This window comes from Arvicanthis niloticus, chromosome 10, assembly GCF_011762505.2.
Source record: "Arvicanthis niloticus isolate mArvNil1 chromosome 10, mArvNil1.pat.X, whole genome shotgun sequence".
In the NCBI taxonomy this organism is placed as follows: Eukaryota; Metazoa; Chordata; class Mammalia; order Rodentia; family Muridae; genus Arvicanthis; species Arvicanthis niloticus.
Genome location: NC_047667.1, coordinates 60,421,292 through 60,437,315, shown reverse-complemented (window position 1 = coordinate 60,437,315; position 16,024 = coordinate 60,421,292). Strand labels below are relative to the sequence as shown.

General features: G+C 40.1%; 1 protein-coding gene across 3 annotated transcripts in view; it reads left to right on the top strand.

The window, feature by feature from the left end:
* Spata17 (spermatogenesis associated 17) overlaps positions 1-16,024 on the top strand; it is a 198,535-nt gene that overhangs the window by 116,941 nt on the left and 65,570 nt on the right. For all 3 annotated transcript variants that reach the window (XR_013112958.1, XR_013112959.1, XM_076941585.1), the window contains exon 9: positions 11,008-11,143. Coding sequence is in view for 1 of the 3 variants with exons in the window: in XM_076941585.1 (XP_076797700.1) it covers positions 11,008-11,143 (136 nt within the window). In the remaining 2 variants the exon portion in view is untranslated. The remainder of the gene's footprint in view (positions 1-11,007; positions 11,144-16,024) is intronic.

The following is a 16,024-nucleotide window of genomic DNA, read 5'->3' as shown; positions in this document are numbered from 1 at the left end:
GTTTGGAAGGAAGTCAAAAAGGTCTTTGTTTTCATTAATTAAATCATTGTGACATTTTAAGAGTGAAATACTTCCTCATGACAGAAAACATGTTGCAACTCAGAGCAGAACAGTGTCAAAACCAGAGCTGAGGTGGCTCAGGTAGTTTGTCAGCACCCAGTGGCATTAACTGAGTTGGACGGGCCCACCTTAAGTATAGGTAGCACCACTCTGTGGACGGGGTACCAGAATGAATGGAGGAGAGAGGCAGCTAAGAGGCAGCTTTCATCTCTTGTTTCCAGACTGCCCATGCAGTGTGACCAGCTACCTTGTCCTTGATGTGAGTGTAAACTGCGGCCCATCTACCTGCAGCAGGTGGGCTGTGCTCCCCTCCCCTCCCTCTCCAAAACCTGTCAGTGCTGAAGCTCTCTGCATTCCATCTTGCAAGGAACTTTCAAATTCAACACCATGTCTTCTTTTTCTTCTTTCTATTTTGAATCTTAATGTAAGAATTTATAATTTCCTATTTTAATCATGGCCATAAAAGGCCACCTGTCTTACCCACCTACTTTTACTAATGAAAGGCAACGATGCTATTTTGTTTGCTCCCAAAACTTTCTATGGCTTTTTTTTTTTTTAATGAAAAATATTTTTTTCATAGAATGTATTCTGATCAGGTTCTCCCCTTTCCCAAATCTTCCTAGACCTCCCCACCTCCTTGCCCACCCAACTTTGTTATTTTTCTCTCCCCCTTTCAATAAACAAAATGAATAAGAAAAAAAGTCCTACAATATCCCATAAAAGTACATAAATGAAAATTGAAATAAAAACCCATAAGACAAAAAACAAATGCCCACAAAGCCAAAATGATACAAGAAATTCATAAAATACCATTGAGTTCCATTTGTGTTGTGTTCCTGGGCATGGGGTCTACTCTGCAGTATGATGGATATACACCAATGGAGAACACCTGTTCTCCCTTTGTCAGAAGTATCAATTGCAGAAAGCTTCTTAGTTAGGAGTAGGACCCCATTTTCATTTCCCCCTCTCAGTTCTGGGACCCCATCTGGCTTGAACCTGTGCATGTGTTTTGAGTGCTGCCACCATCTCTGTGAGATCATGTATGTGCCAGTCTTATGTCTGGACGACACTGTTTCTCAGGAGTCATCCACTATGTCTGGCTCTTACAATCTTTCTACCTCTTCTGCATAGCTTTCTGAGCCTTGAGGACAGGGTTCTGAATGTTCCAAAGTCTCTCACTTTCTACAAATTATACACTTGGAGGTCTCTGTGTTAATGTCCAAGTACTGCGTATCAGAGAAGACTTCTCTGATATGGTTGAGGGAGGCACCTGTGGATATAGCAGAATGTCATTAGGATGTTATGTTGCTATTCTCAATTAACAAAATAGCAATAGTTTTCCCCTAAGCCCATGGCCTAGTATAGTCTTAGGTTCTTAGCTACTTTAGCAGTGTTAGGTATGAGTTCCATCTCACAGAACAGTTGGCCATACATACAATTTAAAAAGTGATTGGTTGTTCCTATAACATTTGTGCCACGATCACACTCAATATTTCTTGCAGACAAGTTACTGATGTAGGTAACAGAATTTGTAGCTGAGTGATATTGATGACTACATTTCTACTTAGGTACCGTGCAAAGAGCCTTCCAGTACTATAATTGCTAATCAATAGGGACGAAGTTTTAGTAGTGTAGCACTTTGACTTCTCTGTGTTTGGTGTCGTAAATAAGTTTTGTCTTTTGCAATAGAACCTTATCATCAGATTGTAGAGAGCAACCAATAACCCAGGCAATAGCCTGTGATGATTGCTGGTTTCCATGAGGTCCAGCAAGAAGATGTAACCCATTCCTGAAAATGAAGGTTTTATTTGGTGGCATAAAATGCCTAGTTTGGGGCATTGCCTTCCCTACTATTTGGTGACTCAATTTAAACTTGTTTTATATATGTATACATTTTAGAAAGCTTCGACAACAGTAGGTTTCTATTTGTTTTTCAAATGACCTTTAGTGTTGGATGTCTCTCCCATATCCCTCCTTTGCCTTTCTTTCCCATCCATCTCTCTATTTAACCCCCCTATTCTAATTTGTTCTTTGTCTCTCTGTAATAATATATTCTATTTTTCCTTCCTTGGTAGATCCTCCTCTCCCCATTCATCCTAAGTACCTAATCTCCATAGTTATTCAGACTGTAGAACAACATACAGACAACTCAACACATGAAAGAGAAAACATGGAACATTTATTGGGGGGAGGTCTTGATCAACTTATTCAAGATTTTTTGTGTGTGTGGCTCAATCCATTTTCCCGCAAGTTTTATAATTTCATTTTCTCAACAGCTGAACAATTTATTCCACTGTATAAAGGTACCACATTTTCATTACCCATTCATTAGTTGATGAACATTTATGTTGTTTCCAATTGCTAGCTATTTCGAATAGGGAGTAGCAATGAACATGGATGTTCTTTGGGCATATGTGCAATAGTGGTATAGCTGGATCTTGAGGTAGGTATTCCTAGCTTCCTGAGGAACTGCCACTGAATTCCATAGTGGCTATAGAAGTTTCCACTCCCACCAGCAACTCCATATCCTTGTCTGCATGTGCTGTCATTTATTTTATTGATCCAGGCTATTCTGGCTGGGTAAAATTAAATCTCAAAGTATTTTTATTTGTATTTCCCTGATGACTAAGGGTGTTGAACAATTTCTTAAGTGACTCTTGCATTTCTGTTTCTTGTTTCGAGAACTATTTGTTTAGTTCTGTTCTCCACTTTTTAATTGGGTGGTTTGTTTTGTTGATATTCAGCGTTTTTAACTCCTTTATATATTTTAGATACTACCCATATAATTTCCCATTCTATAGGCTTCAGCTTTGTCCTAATCATGGTTTCTTTCGTTGTTGTTCTCGTACAGAAGCTTTTTAGCCTCATAAGGCCTTATTTATTAATCGTTGCCTGTATTGTCAGTGTTTTGTTTAGAAAGTCCTCTGTGCTAATGTGTCCAAGCCAATTTCCTGCTTTCACTTCTCCCAGATACAGGATAGCCAGTCTTACATTGAGGTCCTTGATCAACTTGGAATTGAGTTTTGTGCAAGGCAATAAGTAAGGTCTATTTTAATTTTACACACAGCCATCCAGTGTTATTTGCACCATGTGTTGAAGATGTTGTCTTTTTCTCTAGTATGGATTATGGATTCTTTGTCAAAAATCCAGTGTCTGTAAGGTGTGTGGACTTTTGTGTCTGTATCTTTAATTTGATTCTGTTGGCCAACATTTCTGTTTTCTTGCCAATGCCATCCTCTTTTCATTATTATGGCTCTGTAATACAATTTGAAATCTGGGATGATGCAGGTAATTACAGAAGTTCTTTTTATTATTCTAGGTTGTTGTAGCTATCTTCGTGTGTGTGTGTGTGTGTGTGTGTATTTTCATAAGAAGTTCCAGATTGCTTTTCATCTTCTATGAAGAGTTGTGTTAGAGTTTTGATGGGGATTACATTGAATCTGTAGATGGCTTTCATGGCCATTTCGTAATACTAGTACTCCCAATCCATGAGCATGGGAGATCATCCATGCTCTCTTGTCATCTTCGATTTCTGTCTTGTGCATCTTAATATTCTTATTATATAAGTCTTTACCATCCTTGGTTAGAGTTACACCAAGACTAACCTTTCAAGCATGCGAGTCTGTTAGACATTTCAGAGGCAAACCGTGATTCTACTTGGAGCCTCTACAGGGAGGGCAGCTTTTCAGCCCTCTATTCCAGCTCACTAACACTCATTTCAGACTTCTGATTTTCATCAAATTTAACTCACCAAATGCATAGGAATTTATAATAGTATCAAAATATACAAAATCTTTCCCTAAAGGTGTTCAAATCACTGAAAGGCCCAGATTAGGTGTCAAGATTAACTCTAAGCCTGAACTAAACTTGTTTTTATTTCAGACAGCATTCTGGTCTGGAGAGATGGCTCAGTTGCTAAAGGGAAGGCTGGCAACAGAAAAGAGTCTGCACACTACCAATGCAATAGCTGTTTTTTATTGTGTGTATTATTAAAAAAAACAATCCACGCTATCGCTGGCTACTTACTCTCCACTCTAACAGTCTCACTGCCCAACTTGCAGTTCACTTGCTGTGGAACCTGTTCACATTTCCAGTCATCTAACCAAACAGCCGGCTGTTTCCAAACCCGCTCAGCACTCCCAAATTTCCAAGGCTAGCCGAGGTGCACTCTCACAAACCCACACTCTGCCCCAGTTACCTTTCCCCAGAACTCAGTTGAATCTCCACTAGATGGAAAACAGCAGACAATCGTAGTTTAGAATCAATCGATAACACAATCGCTGGGCACAGAATCTAGCATCCTAAATTCACCAGCTATTCCGTTAGAAGTCTACCAGTAGCAAATCCTGTCCGATTCTGCCACCTGAACTAACAGCTCGAGCCTATCTCTTGGTTGCCTTGCTCCTGCCTCACAAAAGGAAGTCCCTCCTCCTGCTTTCCCTCTGCCTCTCTCAGGCCCAGAAGGCCCACCTCCTCCTCACCCAGTGATTGGCTTCTTGTGATCCTTATTTAATCTATTAGGGGAAAATTTCTCTGCAGTTTCTTGTTCTTTATATGTTCTAGATACTAACCCTGGATCAGAGGAATAATTTGTCTTTTGGGAAATTTCAACTTGTTAATTTCCAATAATTACCCAGAGGGGTTGGTGAAATGGGAACCATCCTATAAATATTTAGTAGCAAAGTAAACCAGCAATCTGACTCCCGAGCTCCCCCAGCAGGCCTGAGAAACTAATGGAGAAACGTGGAAACCATGTGAATTGTATCTGTTTGCACATCCTGCAAGTTTGCAGCTTGGCTTAGATGGGACTTCTGATAAATGCTATAGTACTCACTTCTAGACATTCTCTAGTGTTTCTAAGACCAGCATCTTTTCATAGGTGCTGTGTGGACAAAATGCTATGGGAAGGGTTAAAAACTAGATTAAAATACCTTCATTTCAAAAGCCATTAAAATGTGCTACCTATGCGTCAGATCTGCTGGGATGTATCAGTAAAGAATACTGAAGAGGGGGAAACGATGCATTGCATAACTTATTTACTTGTGTGATTTTTAAAAAAGAACACCTTGCACCTTTATAATTTCCACATTTTTGAACTGTTGTTATATATAATGATAATAAGGATTATTTTATATTTGTATGTTTCCTTAACAATTTAACTTTTTATTTGTAATTCCCCATTATTTTAATTACCAGCACAGCATGCAGCATTCATTAATCATCAGAGCCCTTTAAAGTGAAAAGCTAACTTAGATGACCCCATTAGCACAGGCTGTCCCAAATAGGCCTTAGAGGAGAATGGTCTCTGTGCAATCACATTATCCAATGGGCGCTTCAGAGGGTGGCTGAGCCTCGGCACTCTGTGACAAAGATATCTAGGCCCCCTCCAGCCAACTTCCAGTAGAAATTTACCAATTGCTGCCTTCACTTTCCTAGCTTATTTTTCTAAGGAAGTTCTGGCACCTCATAGCACTGAGGATATAATTAATAAGCCTTTGTAATTAAGTTGTAGACTCTGTCTAAAAAAGAACCCTTTATTCTGCTGGCATGAGGTGAGAGCCATGCTCTCTTGTTGACTTGCTCTTTGGAAGAAACAAAATTGTCTGCAACAAACGATCAGAGAACACTAGAGTTCTGCCCTGTCTTTAAAGTCCTCAAAATGTAAAGAAGTTTAGCTTTTGCAGGATTGGTGTGATTTAGTCACTTGTATCTTGTTTAACAATATACTTGAGAATATTATACAAAGTATATGGAATCAGAGAAAGTGTTGAGAGATGTTTTAGTCCTTCTGTCGGGCTTCATCCTAACCATATGGAGTCTTCTAATGGAGTGAGTAATGTACAAAGGAAAGGGTAACTTCCTGGTTCTCTGGGCTGTGAAGTCAATGGCCTTTGTGTGTGCCCTACTCCCCTTTTATTGGTAAACATTGTAAACCCCCCCCCAAATTTTTTTTTGTTCTACGATAACCCTCAGACCTTGCTTATTTTAGCTTAGAGTTCAAAGGGGTATAGAAGACTAGAAGAGACCTGAAGGCTGCCAGAAGTTGGCTAAATAAAGCAAGGTCAGGAACATAGATGACATGTTTCATTTCAATTCCTGAAGCACACAGCTCAGTGGTTCATTCTTCCCTTCTGAAGCACTTTGTGAAGTTTGACTGCAGAAGATACAGCTAATGTTTTTTTTTCCAGTCATATTTGTGGTGAAGGATTTGTTTGGCTTAATTTGAATTATCAAACTAGCCCACTTAAATAATGTGCTTAGGACACAGCCATATTAAATCAATGGACATATCCCATCAACACATGAATGAAGTATGGGTTGGAGGAGCATGTGTCATGTGAGTCAGATCTATTCCTTATGAGTTAGGCCATGAGCCAGGATTCTGACTGAGGAGAACAAAAGCCATCAAAAGACTTGATGGCTTCTACTCAGATGACTAATTAAATGGTGATGGACTTAACTTAAAATAATAGGGAGTGTGGATGGATGAATAAGTTAGGCAGCCGGCTGATAAGAAGGCTTTTGTTAGGCAGCACACTGCTTGCTATTTGAGTTTTCTGCTGTGGACTGCTCAGTGTCTCCAGTGCGCATTGGAAAACATGGTTCTTGTGTTAAAGAAAGACATTTCTGCAGGGAGAGATAGAGAAATCATCAGTGTGGAGTTGCTGGCTAACACCATGGTGATGAAAATCTGCCTTTCTCCTTGAGGACAAACTATACAGAGAAGATTGAATACAGGTCTCTGGAATTTGCTTTAGTGATAGGGCAGTGGTTCTTAGTCAGGGATAGTGAAGTGTCGCTTTGGGGTTTGTAGTTAAAGATATAGAATCAGAATCTCAATCACAAAAAGTTCAGCTCATTGGATATGAGTTTGGAAAATTTTTCCAGTTGATTCTAAGCCACAGATCTGGCTAATTTAAGCTATTGGCAGAGCAATACACACACACACACACACACACACACACACACACACTCACACACACACACACACACACACACACTAATTGTCACCAACTCCCTGACTTCTATAGGCTCATCTTTCCTTAATCAGCTCTGGCAGGCAAAAGCCTAACCTGCCCTCAGTCTCCAGCTCCCTTGAATAAAGAACACCAACATGCACACATGCATGAACAAACACAGCCTTCCTCTGGTCATTTGTTGTCGCATATGCTTTGTCCACCACAGACATCGCGTTTTTTGTTTTGTGTGCTCTCGCCCAGTTCTCTGTCTCCTCCTATAAGGAGAATTCTTTCCAAGTATGCTCTATTTTCCACCGCACGTCTGTACTTTTCAAAGTGATAGTTGTACAAAAAAATCCCCCTTAATGTCGGTTGAATGAACAAACATTTAGGCAAGAGAAAGAAGACTGGCTGGGATAAGTGAATTCAGCTGTCCAGGAGAGAGGAGAGTTAAACCAGAAGCAGATCAACATTTCAAGAGGAGTATGTGCCGAGGCATGGAGCCAGGAGGGTACAGGAAGACAGACTGGCTAGAAAGGTGGGTAGGGCACAGAGAAAACTGGACAGATGGAGTTCAGTGTAAAAAATCTAAGCAAGGTTAAAGATTTGAGGCTTGAATCAATAGGAGATTGGGCTTCATGATTTGAAGATTTGAATTACCTGCCAGTAAAAATAAGTGGGTTGGTGAGAAACCTAGAATTATGAATGACAGTAATAAGATTATATGAAAAGAAGGGATATTAAACAGAGTTGTAAGGCAGAAAAAGGGGTAATTTGTTGGTATTATTTAGAAAATTACATTAAGTGAATTAACATTCAAAGTCTATTACAATAGATCATCTTCTCTGAAACCATCTTCAACTACTGCTTCCTAAGACTTCTGGCAAATCTAGAACTGTCTCATCAAGTGATAAGTCACCAGCATATGTCCCTGTAACTCTCATTGCTTTGAAGACGTTTTTCTTAGATCTGGGCCAGTGAGATAGCTTAGCAAGTAGGTGCTTAACAGCAAGCCTCACAACCTTACTCCATTTGCTTGGTATCACACAGTGGAAGGCAAGAAGAGACTCTGAAGTTGTCCTCTGACTTCTACGTGTCTCCATAACCCACACATCTCATGCACATACATGAAATAAGTTTAAAAGTGTAATAAATGCTTATTTCTCCAGATCAGCATCTTTAGTGAGATTGTAGAAACAATAGGCTGGTCCACATCTTCTGAGAGTAGAGTCCAGGCGATTGAGCAGCACCCACTGAAGCATGAAGGATATATTTCAGCTTGTAGAAGAAAGCTTAAAATAAATTTATACTAACCAAAAATTGACTATCAGCTACTTTGTGAGTTTTAAATTTTCATAACCATTTGTTTGAGGGTTAAATTATTCATTAATTTTAAGATAAAAGTTATTTAAAGATGATGCAACTTATAGATATTTTGAGTATATAATTTATGTACCTATGTACACATCTTTAAAAGCACACATATATTCGACATCAATGAATCACTGTGGTTAAAATAAAGTAAGATTAATCTGTATGCCTTGTCTGTGCCTTTATTTTGCACATAAGCAAATTTTACACAGACACAAAAGAAAATTGTATTGAAATACCATTCAAGGAGAGACAGAAACTAAAACGTAGCTGCTCATACTACCATCTACAAATACTTAGGGACACTAGGACCATGTTAATTCTGCATCTCTGTGAGGTTCATCCCATGTGCAAATTAGCATCGGAAAGACTACAATTTGTCTTCATGAAAGCTGTTTTTCATGCATAGATGCAAAAACTTCATGCTTCCATAACTAACTTTGTAAACTTCAAAGCTTTCTATTTGGGTTATTAAAATGCTAAATATTATTGGAAAATATAAAGGAGTTCATTGGTAGAAATTAAAAATAAAGAGAAATTAATGAGGTAGGACATTTTTCTAAATTTATTGCTTAAGCAGACATATAAAGACAGTGATAAATGAAATTTTAATTTAGACTTAGAGGTTAAAATATCTTGTTTTAATTAAATATACTATGTGAAAAGTTTGGGACACAGTAATGGCTTAATCATCATTTCCTCAACCGCAACTTTATTTTTCCAAACTGTAAATTTTAAAATATTTTTCTCAGTAACTTCAACTTGCTATATATTTTTTTCAAGCTTTTCTTTTTTCTAATATTCTTTTTATTTGAAAAACGCAACCAGTTCTTATTTCCTGGGCACCATATCCCCTTGGGTCCTGGTTACTATATACACTTTGACACCTGTTTCCTCTGAGGTTTTATTTTTTCCTACATTTTTTCAGTTATGAAACAAATCTAACAGAAACTGAATGTGATTGGCTTTTTGATGGAAAAACTTTATTGTACCACACTATGACCTTTTAATTAAAATAGTTCCAAAGATTGAGCCTTGAGCACACTTCTCTGAAAGTTTGCTACATGTTTGAGAAGTTGCAATGGTTTTCATAGGTTCCCTTGACAGTCTGCTTACAGATGAGTAGAGGAAGAAGCAAATGGATGCACTGTGGGATACACTTCATGGGTACCACTCCACTCCATCTCCCTTCACTTTGTCCAGTGCTCCCCCACTCCATCCTCCCTTCACTTTATCCAGTGCTCACCCACTCCATCCAGTGCTCCCTCAGTCTGATGCACACTGCACTGTGTCAGTCCTGGGGTGCGACAGCTGGGGGGCCAAACTCTTCATATCAGTGTATCTGAGTCTATCTCTTAATGAATACATGGATGGGGTTCATAGCAGGAACACAAAAGCCAGGCCCTCACTTACTTCCGGGGATGCTTTTGATCCACCCACTTTAGCTTTCTTCATCCATCTCACTGTCTTCAGTGACCACAGCTTCAGTTCCAGGCATTTCCCAGAGTCCTGCGGGACATAGCAGTTTAGTTCTCTTGGGCATCACTCTCTTGTGACACTTATATTAACATTCTTTTTCTCATACTTTCTCTGATTGTTACATGTTCCCAATACTCTTCCCACCTGCTACGAACCCCTTGCTGTTTCCAGCTTGTGTTCTTGTCTTCTGTCTTCTTTCTCATGGATACTTAACACCATCTGTTCTTTTACTCTTATTCACTGAGTTCTGTTGAGTTCCACTGAAGATTTAGCAGGACCCGCAGAGCAAGTCACCAGGATGCACTGAAAGCTTACCACAGGGACAGCACTGTGGGAGTGTGAGGTTGCCAGGTTGTACCAAGAGCCTACTACAGGGATTGGGCAATGAGAGTGTGAGACTTAGTCTTCCATGTAGAACCACTCATACCTACACTAATCACAAAGATCAAAATAAAACACTGCTGGATGCAACAGGACACTTCTCTTAGCACCTTGCTCAGCATGTGTTCGGCCTGTGTCCTCTTCAGATGCCATGCTAAATGTTCATTCACATGCAATTACTTGTAGCTCATAGCAGTTCTGTGTGGAAGTCATGACTCATGGAGGTCAGGTGACTAGGTAAGGAAGTCCAGGAGCAAAGCAGAGCTGAGCTGGGAACAGGGGAGAGCTGAGGTGGAGGCAGGGGTGGGCTGACTCCAAAGCACTGTTGTACGCCTGGCCAGATAGATATGCCTTGACTTGGGGTGTAACATGAGCTTTGATTTCAGAAACCTGATTTCAATAAGAACTGCCTGAATTGCTGTAGTGGTTTTTATTTTTTGGCATTTGCATTTTTGAGATTTATATAATTTTAAAGTGCCATTTTGTTTATAATATGAATTTTGAAAAGCCTGGTACCTTCAAATTGTTAATTGGACATTCAACATCACTATATATTTAAAACTCACAAAAATCCCTTTAGGAAACTTTGGATGTCTTCATCATTGGACAAGTAGGAGAGCAAGGGTCCCAGAAGCCAGTGCTTGTAGCAGTGGCCAGGGCTGAAGCAGAGTGCATGTGTTCTGCTCCCAAAGCCTTGTTTTCTTTGAATCATCTGTCTGGAAATCTAATCACGAATGTTGCCTGATTGTCTTTTCAGGTTTTTGCCATTTTCTTCCTACCATAAAAAGGAGAAGTATATCCCAATGATCCACTCGTTGAGCACGTACAATCCTAGCTCTTATGGACAGAAGCAGTTTCGCAGTCAAGACCCTAAGAAGTGGATCTCTGGCAAGGTGGGTCCATGGTGCAGTAGAAAGGGTGCTCCTTTAAATGGCTAAGGTAGACAGCAATGACAGCATTAGGACATGGTGCCACTTGTAAACGGCTGAAGATAGATACTGGCGATAGCAGATTCAATTGTTCGCATTACAGCTGTGACAGTCATAGTTATAAACTTATTGGAAGTCCTTTTTGTAAGGATAGTGTAGCTGACCTGTGTCCATGAGAGATTTGCATTAGGTCTTTGCATTACTGTGCTCTTAATGTAGTTTTATGGTGATAAATCCTATAATCAACGAGGAGAATCACTGCCTTTGTCAGGTGATCAGGTTGGAGTTTGAATGTGAAGTCCTGGTATAGAATGGATCATTGACCATGGGGGGCAGATGTTTCTTGCTCTCTCGATCTCTGTGCATATGTACCTATATGTGCAGGGAAGGAGATGAGTGATTGGCATATGACTGTGGACTGTATACACTTGGCACATATGTGTATGCACTGTGCACATTTGTAACGTGTGCAGAACATGTAGATTTTAGAGGCGTCTATAAGGTATATCTTTGTTCTTGCTGCCATAATGAATTGCCCTGGAAAATCAAGTGAACGAAATTAACAAAGTTGGAAGTGTCACACTAGATAATTTCAAACGACAATACATTGCCATAGTAATCAAAAGAGCATTCATGGTCTGGGCATTCAGAGACACGCTGACTTATGGCATAGGAATGAAGATGCGAAACTATGCCCATATGTGTATTCTGAACGAATCCTCAACCACACAAATAAATACACAAATACAATAGCACAAGGACAGTCGACTCAGCAGACAGTGCCAGGAACACAGAAATTCTGATGCAGAAAAGGGAAACTGGATCTTCACTTCTCACCATATTAACACATCAACTCAAAACACATTCAAGATTTTAACATAAATCTTGAAACAGAGAAAAACCTTTGATAGTGGACTCAGCCATGCTCTCTGGATATGCCCTTGGAAGCCTTGGTAGCAGAAGCAATGAATGAGACCTTATCAAGCTAAAAAGCTTGGACATAAGAACCACTAATTAGCAGAGCAAGAGACACAAGAACCACTAACCAACAGAGAGGGAAGCGCCACCAACCAGCAGAGTCAGAGGCAGCCAGTGGGATGAGGAAGATACTGAAACCACACATTGTAATGAGGGTCAACATCCAAGATGTGTGAGCAGCTCCGAGGACAGATACTTATCATCACTAAAATTATCACTGAAATGCAAATCAAAACTACTATATACATCTCATACCTGATAGAATAACAATTCCCCCGCCCCCAAAAGAAGGAAAATGTTGGCCAAGTTGTGAGCAAATGAAACCCTTGTGCTGTTTGTCAAAGTGTAGGTTAAAACAGCCTTTGTGCTATAGTTTGACCTAATAATCAGACTTCTGAGCCAAAGTCCAAAAGGAGTGACATTAATATGTCAAAGAGGTAAGAGAACACCACGTTCACTGCAGCGTCATTCATAGTAGCCAGGACAGCTGCCAAAGACAAATGCATAAGGAAGTGGAGTGCACACACAGTGGAATAGCATTGTGCCACAAGAAGCAAAGAAATGCTGTTATTCATGACATGGATGAACCTGGAAGACATTATGCCCAATGACAAAGGTCAGGTAGAAAAAGAGAGATTCTACCTGCTACATGTGAGTTAGAAAGTCGACGTCAATAGTAGCCAGGACAGCTGCCAAAGACAAATGCATAAGGAAGTGGAGTGCACACACAGTGGAATAGCATTGTGCCACAAGAAGCAAAGAAATGCTGTTATTCATGACATGGATGAACCTGGAAGACATTATGCCCAATGACAAAGGTCAGGTAGAAAAAGAGAGATTCTACCTGCTACATGTGAGTTAGAAAGTCGACGTCATAGCAGAGAATAGAATAGTGGGTTCCAAGGACTTGGAGATGGGCCAAAGTCCCACTGCAAAGCCTCTGCTATCTGGCTCTCTGCTAGGGGTGGCATGGACCCTAGAACATTGGGAGCAGTCATCCTAGCCTTCTGATAACTGTAGGACACCTCTCTCTTCTGGCTGTGGGAGCAGCAGCAGCCATGGGGGCTTCTGAGTTGCCTTGCAGGATCATTCTTCCATTCTCTTGAAGAGCAGTTGCCAAGTCCTGTAAAATACAGGAAGCCCACAGCCTGCCTCCACCCTGTCTGCTTATCTCCCATTTAGTTCAAGGTCAGTGCCATTGCTCCTCTAAGCCCAGCTCTGGTGCAGCCTTGTGTTAAAGGGCTGATCACATCCAAGTTGAATCATTCTCCTTATCAGCTCAGAAAACCATGTTGTCTCTGCTATGTTGTGTCTCCCTGTAAGACATGTTTTCTCACCTCATTCCTTCTTAATCTATAATGGGAATATGGGATTGTGAGGGAGAGGGAGTAAAGAATTTGTACATGTCATAAGGTACATGTTTAACATTTTTATTTTTTATTGTTATTAGTGTGGGGCTTACGAGAGGGTGTGCTCATGCATGTCACACACATGGATGTCTAAGGACAGCTTTCAGGACACTCTTCTCTCTAGTCTGAGTTCCAGGAATGGAAATCAGCTCGTAGGCTCCATGAGCCCTCCCCCATCCATGAGGTACCTTCTAAGCTGTCACTATTAAGCCGTTCTGTTTAAAGGTTCTCCAACACTAGTAATGGCTGCTCTACGGTCTCTGCAGTGAGGTAAGTCATTTGCCCTAGGGACTGATTGTCAGCCTGAGGAGTGGTTTATTGTGTCGTTTTATAAAATCCCACCATTTTCTTGGCATTTTCTACCAATATGCAGCCCTTCTGAACACAAATGAGACAGGAGCTCTAACTGCTATGTTTTCTGTTGCGTTTCTAGATGTGATGTGTACTGCATTTTTCTAGTCAAGGTAACTTTTCACGGTGGTGCCTTTGAACCATTTGTTTGAATCCAGCGAGCTGTTCTTCCTTGAATGTATAAGTGACTGTCAACAGTAGGAGAGATCCTTGTGCAGTGTTTGTTTCCCAGAGTAGAGGCACGCTTCCACTCAGAGCTTTGCAGCTGACTCCCTTAATGGAGTCCAAAACATTGTGCACTTGTGTGTCTCAGTTAAGCAACGTCATAGAAACAGAAAAACATTTGAATACTCACTAGAAGGGAGAATAGCTTATTTTATTGCTTTAGAAGTCTCACCAGAGACTATCTTTAATTCATGATTATTAAGTTAAGAAAGCATAGAGACGCAGTAAATGTTAATGGAACACTGCCTCCCCAGCGCTGTGTGGACTAAGAAAGTCCAACAGGCTTTGCCTCCCTTCCTCCCTGCTTAGCCTCCTCCCTCCTCTCTCCCCTATTCCTTCCCATGGCTCGTCTTTGCTCTTCAAGTGATGTACTAACTAAACAAAGCATTCTTCTAGGAGGCCAAACATAATCTATACATCAGGAATTAGTTGTTTCACTGATTGTTAAATCTTCGAGTTATTTTATTTTATTTTATTTTTTATTTTTATATTTTATTTACATTTCAGAGGCCATCCCCTTTCCCCATTTCCCCTCCGTAGAAAACCCCTATCCCATGCCCCCTTTTCCTTTTTGCTTTTATACATTTTTTAAAAATGTTAATCAAAGGCTTTATAAGTTTGTTAATGCTCAATCAGAAGTGTAACCCAATACCCAACCTAGATATATAAACTATCTTTGACTGGTGGAGACCTGTGAACATCTGCCTCCATGCCACAACTCTTTCTCTCTCTTTCTCTCTCTCATCACCTAGCTTCACCCTTCCTGTTAAAATAATTTTTTTCTCTCAAAATGCAATTAGAACATAATTATTCCTAATTGTACCAGTGAGGTACAAGATAGTCATAATACTCAGTCCATCATTTTGTTGACTAACCAGAACCTCTGTCATCTCTCCTAACTAAAACACTTAGTTTTGAACCTGGCTTTTTTCTTGGCTTTAGAATGAATGTCAGCTGAAAACCATCCACTCATATCTTTTATTCTCAAAGTAAATAGCCAGGGTTGGCTATGAGACTATAGGTCTTCAGCCCCATCAGAAATCCAGAATGACTGAGTTAGCTGAAATTATGGGAAGCACTAAGCATAGCTTCTAAAACTTAGCCAATTTATAGAGACTGCTGAACACCTGGAAAGCCCCTATACTACCGAACGTTGGAGCATCAAATCTTCAGCCTTCTGTCCCAGAATCATCTGACAGACCTTAGTGATGTAGAATTATTAAAGGCTGATTACTCTGTCTAGGCAGATATAATCAGTTCGAGTTATTTTAAATATTTTATATTTTGACTTGATATTAAATAACTTGGGTAAAATATGTCTTTAAGAGTAGGCTTATTTGCCATTCTACACCTCTAAAACAGTAAAAGCAGTGTGTGTGTCTCATTAGCCTGGAACTCACCATGTAGATCAGTTTGAGCTCAAACTTGCAGTGATCCCCCTGCATCTGCTTCCAGGGTGTAGGAACTCCATGTGCATGTCAATACACAGAGCAGTTAATTTAATTTTAGAAAACATGACTTCTGCCGGGCAGCGGTGGCACACGCCTTTAATCCCAGCACTTGGGAGGCAGAGGCAGGTGAATTTCTGAGTTCGAGGCCAGCCTGGTCTACAGAGTGAGTTCCAGGACAGCCAGGACTACAACAGAGAAACCCTGTCTCGAAAAACCAAAAAAGAAAAAAAAAGAAAGAAAGAAAGAAAGAAAGAAAGAAAGAAAGAAAGAAAGAAAGAAAAAAAAGAAAACATGACTTCTTAATCTTGAGAATTAGAGACCATAGCTTATTATGAGAGGGTTAAAGATAATCTTGGGAGACTGGAGTTGTTAGGTTCACAATGCAGAAGAATAAAAGACAAATCTGGAAATACTCACGTGCAGGGAGCTTG